The 8,452-nt window shown below is 38.1% G+C and overlaps 1 protein-coding gene across 1 annotated transcript in view; it reads left to right on the top strand.

Moving 5' to 3' along the window:
- Positions 1 to 3,176, top strand: part of LOC107843202 — a 9,601-nt gene extending 6,425 nt beyond the window's left edge. The window contains exons 3-6 of the mRNA XM_047395977.1: positions 1,390 to 1,561; positions 1,738 to 1,841; positions 1,933 to 2,090; positions 2,164 to 3,176. Coding sequence (XP_047251933.1) covers positions 1,390 to 1,561; positions 1,738 to 1,841; positions 1,933 to 2,090; positions 2,164 to 2,197 — 468 coding nt within the window. The 3' untranslated portion in view covers positions 2,198 to 3,176. The remainder of the gene's footprint in view (positions 1 to 1,389; positions 1,562 to 1,737; positions 1,842 to 1,932; positions 2,091 to 2,163) is intronic.
- The last annotated feature ends 5,276 nt before the right edge of the window (positions 3,177 to 8,452 follow it).

The following is an 8,452-nucleotide window of genomic DNA, read 5'->3' as shown; positions in this document are numbered from 1 at the left end:
TTTGGGTTTTTAGTTTGAAACCCTTGGGAGTGTTCTTGAGAATTTTTAGATGAATGTGGATGTATTTTGAAGAATTGGGGACTGAATTTCGTGTTTATGGCTGAATAAGGGTGTTTAAGTGACTTGAAACCATTACATAGGCGCATATGATATCGCCCATATTTACATAGGCGCCGCATATGCTATCGGATATGCTTTCCAGTGGCCATGTACGATTGGTTAGGCGACGCATTCTACTTTGAAAGGCCATAACTTCTTGCTCTGGTGCCGGATTTTAGCAAAATTGGTATCATTGGAAAGCTAACTCGAAAACCTATCTTTTTACACATAGTAGGCTCTCTAATTCGTCATATACAAAGAGTCATGGTCGGTAGAAGTTGACACAAATTATAATGTCCACTTAAACTTAATCAATCAAGTAGTTTTCAACTCGTCCTTGAGTCAAAGAAACTCTATGGTCTAAATTCAAGCTTGAATGGATTCACATACTACGCAAATAAATTAACATGCCATATTGGCATAGGATTTATGGCTTCGGAATTATCAACGCATCGGAATCATGGTCTATATTGTAGCCCGAAATGCGGGGCGTTACAAGATACTTGATGTCGAGTACCCGCGCTGGGGACCAACTATATCCAGATCGCGCTTGTAGGACCCGGCCCATTTTGGTCTCTTTCGAATATATATGCAATGAAAAGAATTTACAACACTTTTAGCGTAGGGTTTACTACCCACTCATCAACCGGGTACGCTTCTACTGAGTAATGTATGTTGTTGTTTCAATGGCTCTCTCATTTTACAATAGATTGGCAAATGCTTTAGTTTCGTTGATGTAATTGTTGTTTCAATAGTTCTCTGATTTTAGCATAGATTGGCAAATGCTTTAGTTTCGTTGATGTATTCGTGTTGTTTCTCCTTTTTCCTCTTGGAAAGGAGAGAACTCTCGAGGGTGTGGGCTAGCGATAAAAAAAATAAGTGCCTTAATAGGAGATTGTAGGTGAACAGTCGCGGTGTGCTTAAAGTGGCCAAAGACATCACTTTTAGGAGCGAAAAGATAAAAAGGGGAGGAATAGGAAGGAAAAGCTGAATGCTAAATTTAGTTCATCTTTGTTTGGTTTGTCAAACAAATAAAATGATGAATGCAAATGAAAATATTTCTGCCTTTTCTTTTGAACGAGAAGAGAATCTAGTGAGATTGTTGAAGTAAGGTAATTATGTGTTGTCATTGCTGAAAACTTCCTTATTTTCGAATGTTTTCCTTTTGTGTTTCCTTCTTGCTTTGAAATGTGAAAATAAGGTTGATGGTGATTTGCGGATGAGTTTTCAACCCCATTTAGTTTCCTTGCTTTCACCTTAAAGAAGTTAAATTGCATGTTCAATCTGCAGGTTTTTCTCTTAGGCGTTTACAATCTTTTTCTTCTTGACTTGGTTCGTCGAAAACAAGAAATGGCAAAAGATAAAGTTGCAAGACAGGTTGCTGCTCCCAGGTCCGATGGTATTAAAGGCAATGCTCAGTTTGTTGGAACACGGTGCCAGAATATGAAGAGGAAAAATAAAGGTACAGTATACTTCTCGATTGAACAAATTATAAGATTTCTGCATGTATACCATTGCATTGGACTTTGTGATAGCTTTCAATGTTCTCTCTGATTCTTGTTCTTTCCACTGTTCGGTTTCTGTTTCTGAGTTTGATGACTTGTATTGCCTCCTTATTCATGTCTTAATTGGTTTCAGGGGAAAGTATTCGCTCGCAATCTTTGGCACAGCAAGACGAGCCTGTACAACAAAAGAATTCACATGAGGCAGGTGAAACAATACCTACGGAACCATTATGCAAGGTAAAAATTCTCATTCCTCAAACGAGCCTCTAGGATTTTAATGGGATAGATTAGCTTGATTCCTTCGCTTCACTGTTTCTTGACTTTTCAGAGGATTAGGTTTTACTCAAGGAAAACGTTGCCACCAGACGAACCTTCTCCCATACCTTCTACATCAGCCTTCCCTACAAGAAGTACCCCTGCTAATGAAGACAGGACTAAGGCAGACATCCAACACCAATCTCCCCCTCGCCCTCCACTTCTGACAAAGTAAGTTCTCTTTATTACTTGTATCGTTATGCCGAGTTACTCCATCTAATTTTGAGAGTTTTTTTCTTTTTAGGATGGTGAGGAAGGCAGAATCTCCCCGTCATTAGCTAATACAGAAGCAAGACATCTGATGTTATTGAACCACCAGACTGTCCAGTGAAATTCCATAATCTAGAAGATATCTTTGCTCGAGTTAGTGTACAACTAAAACGAGCTCAATCTCTTGGTTTTTCTGCTGATCAATCTTCTCTCATAGAGGACAAGATATCCACCATGCAGAAGAAGTCTACACGATCAGCAGAAATTCTTGCCACAGGGAAAGGTGAAATTGAGAGATTATTAGTCATGCCTTCTGAAGACCTGCTTCTACCCAAAAACTGTTCAGCATTGAGTGAAGCACTATCGATATATGCTGTAGCACCGGATTTATCGGCTGAGAGAGTGCTTGCGTTGGAGAAACTGAAAGAGAACCTTCCACACCTTTCATTGAAATTGTGTAGTGCTAAGAAAGTCCAAGAAGAGTATCGTCAGAAGGCTGCCAAGAAAGTGCTCCTCATCGACGAGCTCACAAAAGATTAGGAGCTATATACTAACCTCAAACACAGCAATGACAAGATTGAAGACGAAATCAGCATGCTGGAGGCAAGCTTGAAGGAAGCAAGGAAAAAAAGAGAAGCAATCCAAGAGCAAAAATTGAGTTTGGGCAAGAAGTGTTTTGAAAAGTTTAATGCTCTCGATGAAATGGAAGCTGAGTTTCCTATCCTGAAGGAGATGAAGGAGCTAGCTGATTCGGATGTTGCTCGAGTAACAGAAAGCTTAGCAGACTTCAAGAGTAAGATAATCGAGTCATCTACTGAATAAACCGCTCTTCATGTAATTTGCTGGCTAGTAAGAGCATGTTATTGTTGTTTGCTATGTACTTTCTGTCTTCTGAATGGCAAACCTAAAGTACTGCCAAGTTAGTCAAAACATTTACTGAGTAAGCAAAGTGTGTACTTTAACTATGGTTTCTGGTGGCATTTGCGTATGTGTAATTGTCGAGATTCAACTTGCTGTTGTGGATATTCTGAAACATATTGTTTGCAACTTTGTTGTTACCGTTCCTTTCTTTCAGAATGCGATGTAATGCTCTCTGTATTATTTGTCATGAGTTATTTACTTCCGTAAATTCTTTTTCTATAGCTGTTTTGAATTGTTTTTCTTGAGATGAGGGTGTAGCGGCAAGAGTCTCTACCTCCACAAGGTAGGGGTAAGATCTGCGTACACACAGTTCTTTCTCACTTCCCTTTTTCCAAATTTAAGTACTCTCAATTTGACTCTTCTCTTCCTATAGTTACCCATTCATTTGTATTGGTTGCATCATGAATTAACATCTATTATAGTCTAAGATACATCCATGTTTCTCAACAATCTAGTTATTCCAGGCTTCTGTTTGCGACAAAGTTTCAAAAAGTGAAGTGTTCTAACTCAAATATAACATGTTTTGTGCCTTTATTACTGAATGCTTTGCTTCTTCAGTGGGTCTTCCCGAGTGCGAGTTTAGACCAGTCGAGCTAGTGAGTTTCAGATACTGTTGCTTAAAAGGGAAAAAATGAAGTACTGTTGCATACACCGCGGAATTTCTTCGAAGTAGCATGAACAGAGATTAGTTTACACTTATACATTCCTTAAGTGAAATTAGCTTACACTTACTAAGTTCCTTCCTCAAGTTTTTATGCAGATATCATCCTATATATATTACTTTAAGTTCCTCGATGGCTCTCTTCTTCGTCATTGGTTCTTCAAGGAGCGCCTTCAATTCTGCAATTTTACTCTTGATGGAATATATAGAGTTGTTGATTTCAATGGTATTGTGTTAGAGACCATTGTAAAGTTCCTGCCTTTTAGTAAGATGGTCAGTCAGGAACATCTTCTTGTCAGCCTTACGAGTACACTCTTCTTGTTGTTTCTTCATCTGCTGAAAATCGGAGAACAGGGATGGAAGATTCTTTTTGAGTTCCTCCACAGCACGTACTTTCTCAATTGAGAAATGGGGTGATGCAGCGTATCTAGGAAGGGCAGCTATTAAAGATGACTGGTTTTCGGGGATAACAACTTCGTTCAAAGGCATCATAAGTAGTTTGTGAACTTCAGCTTCGGTTTTGTCAAGTACTTTTTCTGAGCATTGGGACTTCTTTTGTGCAGGCGACTGAACATGAATTCCCGCGGATTGAGCATGTTCGCGTTGTGACTTGAACCGAGCTGAGAACTGGACTGCCTCATCTTTTTCAGAATGATCATCATTTGAATCTCCTCCAACATCTGTCTTGCTCTTATTCTTCCACCGAGATGATGAAGGTACGAAATCCTAGCAAAAGATTCAAACAAAAAGGCCCTTTTACCGGAAGCAATCAACATATAAGAACACAATAATATTGGGGAGACTACCAAACAATATAATTTCATTGCAACTATTTCTTCTAGTTCTAATACTAAAAAAGGGCAGCTCGGTGCACTAAAGCTCCCGTTATGCGCAGGGTCTGGGGAAGTGCCGGACCACAAGGGTCTATTGTGCGCAGCCTTACCTTGCATTTCCACCCGAAGCTATTTCCACGGCTTGAATCCATGACCTCAACCATTTCACTTCCAACTTCCGACCAGTATCAGAAAGTTAGGACATAAAATGTAACATCTCAGGTAACATACAGTTATGTCCAGTATTTGCCTTCTGTTCTATTATAGTACATTCAAGCCAAATTTTGTACACTCTTGATAATATATTTTCAGTTTCAATTCCCAAACAGTCCCTTTTTTCATAAACATGCATACACACTGCACACATACATGCGTTGTGCAATATAAACAGTGCTTGTGTAGTGCATGAGGTAAGATTAAGAGAGCTTACTTCATCAGACGATGAGGATGTATCATCTAACACAACAACATCTGCAATAGACTTCCTACGATTAACAGTTCCTGCAGATGAGTGGATTGAGCCATGGACTGCAGAAGACTGTTTCATGATGTTAATAGCAGGATCCGACATGTCAAAACTTTTGTTGCTGTGGAATAGTCTTCAAAATAAAGAAACAACAAGAACCAACGTTAAGGCAAAAGTAATATCATGCAATGGTTTTAACATCAGTATATATTTCCACGAACTTCAAAATTTTTAGTTGTTTAAGCTTATCATCGTACCTATGTTCCTCCTTTTTTTTGGTTGCTTGTTGTTCAGTAATCTGTGCATCGTATTCTACAATCACGGCTCAGAAGTCTTTTCTCGCATCAAACTTGCAGGTACCTGAAAATCTGGGAAAATTCTAGCAAGGATTTCGTCAGCTGATTTAGTTCGAGTTTTGCCTATATAATTCGACCACCAGAACTAAACGATGGAGTACATTTAGGATCGGCATCAAAGTTAACTGCAATTTTTTCCTTCAATTGGACAGATAACTGCTGTACCAAATGATGATGTATCGGCGCATAGCCAATTAGGAGGGAGAGACACTGCCTGCGTCATGCCAAACTGTCGTGCAAACTGATTTGGAGCGTAGTACTCCACTCCAGCTTTAGACGTAATTGTTTTGTCCACAGAAAGGCCATAATGCAGGTCTCGAGCAATAAGGTAACTGGACCAGATATCGCTTAGCTCTTGCTTATTAGATGTTCGGCAAGGATGATGCAACGACAGTCTCGCCCTTTGAGAAAGTGAAGTTTAACTTAGGGGCATAGTGGATTGCGCTGATCTCCTCGCCATGAGGTCTGAGTCCTGTCAAGGCAACAATATCCAGTAGCGTTCGTTGGACCCATCATGCCAAAGTTAAAATGGAAAGAGTTACTTGATATCGACCAAAAGCACAAGACAGCATACAGAAGATTTCTCTCGAAAGGTATATCAATTTTGGAAAGCTGGATTGCATCATATATCCCAGCAGTTCTCCATACATTCCCTTTCACCTTCTCCAGTCGATCAATCCACGCTCTACTTGGATTCGGCCGTGACTTCCAAATCGCTATCCAACTCCTTCATCTTCTGCGCTAGAGTGGCGGCAAGTGATGGCGCTTCAGTAACTAGAGTACAACGTATTCCTTTGTCCTTGCAAGATTCAGTCTAACAAGATCGAGCGCGGAGAGAATCAAAGCTGGAAATCTGAATGTTGTGACCTAAATTTTCACATCATGCAATGCCTAAACACAACAAGAACAAAATACAAGAAATTACAAGCTGTTTTTCCTCCTATGTTGCTTTGATTCTCCTAAATGTCACCACACCCATGTCGGATGCTCAAATGCACTTACCCCTTTAACTTGACTTTAGCTTGCATCTACGATCTCCATCTTTGGGTGAGCACAAGTGGTCACTTAAACTTGTACAAAGTTCAACGTCGACACATGCGTCCTATGTGACGTCCTACATGTATTATGCCACATAAAACGCGCGTGTCTACTTGTTCAACTTTATACAAGTTTAAGTGTCTACTTGTGACACATCCAAAGCTGAAGGTGGTAGATGTCAGTTGAGGCCAGGTCAAAAAGCATATTTATGTATTAGGTCTTTAGAATATCTGCCACAATAAATGGAGGTCTTTCCTAAAGCAACAACATAAAAGGGTGATCTTCACTGGAATCCAATTTTATTTCCATTATACTTATTTCCATTTTATTTAGTTAGTAGAACCTTCTAACTATACATTACTCTTATACAAATTCTCCTCTTTCTTTTGTTTTTTTCTCTAAACTAAAGATGGGGAATTCTAAATTAATTAATTATCTTAGTTCTTCTTTAGTTAGAAATTCTTTAAATATTTCTATTTTTTTCTATAAATAGAATCAGGAGGTCTTTATTTTAATTTTTTTTCTTAGTGATTTAGTGATCTAGAATGGAACAAGTAATCAAATAGAAGAGAATGTATAGGAACTTCCATCTCAAGATTTAGAAGATCTTGTGTTGGTATATTCCTTTTATTATTTTATTATTATTTAATAATAGTATTAGGATTCGAATCTAGGTGGAGGGGTTTTTCTTGGTTGAATACAGAAAAAGAAGACTACCTTTTTTGTGTTGTGCTTCGCTAGGTCAAGGTAAGTAAGGTATACGAAGGAAAAGCCTATTTGATAATGAAAGTGACCAAAGATATTCGTTTTTCAAAAAACTTTAGCTTGTACACAAATACAGCAGTCCCTTCCTAAATCCATGTGAATTCCTCTTCGTAGTTTTTCATTTCACCAGGCCCGTGAAATGATTTGACTTCCAAAATTCAATAAGATTGGGGATATCAAAGGAAAGGGGGTCTCACTAATTCTTTTATTGTGGATATGAATATGTAATTCGCCTTCGAAGATTAATGACGAAAGGTTGGTTTGTTTATCTGCAATTGAAAAAATAAATATCGATTGGATCCATTGATATGCGTTTTTTCTTTCATCTGCTTAAACTTAAACGATTGCCGTGAGTAAACTTATAGGAATAGTTGAATTTCACTTAGTTACAAGCAAGAAATAATAATGAAGAAATGAAAATTATACAATTTTTTTTTCATTTTTATTTTATTTTATAGGGCTATACGGACTTGAACCGTAGACCTTCTCGGTAAAACAGATCAAACTTATTATTATTAAAATGATCTGAACTGTTTCAAAGACCCAACATGCATTTTTTTTTGCATTGGGCTCTTTCATTAACTGATATTTATAGCAGTTAGTCTGCCATTTTTTTTCTTGACAGAAAAAAAGATACGGAAATGGCTCCATGTACTCTGATTCATTATTTGGGAGCATTACCAAAGTGTTTCAAAGGTGGGATTATCTTGACGTAGGTCTGTCTCTGGCCTAAATAAACCTAAGTTAAATGAAGTCTCTATCGTTTCTGCTTAAAAAATCAAATATGAAACTTCATACACCTTAAAGTTCATATGACGAAAAGAGATTTTTTTGAGGTCCTTATACTCTCATTATGCCTAGCATTGAATAGACTGGGTATTCACCTTATCAAAATCTCAAATCAATGATGGGGTCTGTTTGGCACCTCCTAAATAGATGTCCAAATTGGTCCGAACCCTTTGTCAGGCTATGGTTCCCTCAAAGTTATGGAGTAAGACATCGATTTCTCAACAAGATCGATTTTTTTGATTGTATGATGAACTCCCTTGAAAAACATTGGCGCGCGTGTAAACGAGTTGCTCTACCAACTGAGCTATAGCCCTTAGTGCTTGTGATACATATTTTATCATGTAGATAAATTCTTGTCAAGATAAATATTCCATGATCCAACATCAACAATCGTTGATCTCTTTGAGTGGTATTCCTTAGATTAGTATTGCTTATTAGATTAGTATCGCTTATAAGTAATATGATATTTATAATCCATCGACAGGATGGGTTTC

Source organism: Capsicum annuum, chromosome 9 (assembly GCF_002878395.1).
Source record: "Capsicum annuum cultivar UCD-10X-F1 chromosome 9, UCD10Xv1.1, whole genome shotgun sequence".
Classification (NCBI taxonomy): domain Eukaryota; kingdom Viridiplantae; phylum Streptophyta; class Magnoliopsida; order Solanales; family Solanaceae; genus Capsicum; species Capsicum annuum.
Note: the sequence above shows the minus strand (reverse complement) of the source record. Positions and strands in the feature narration are given on the sequence as shown.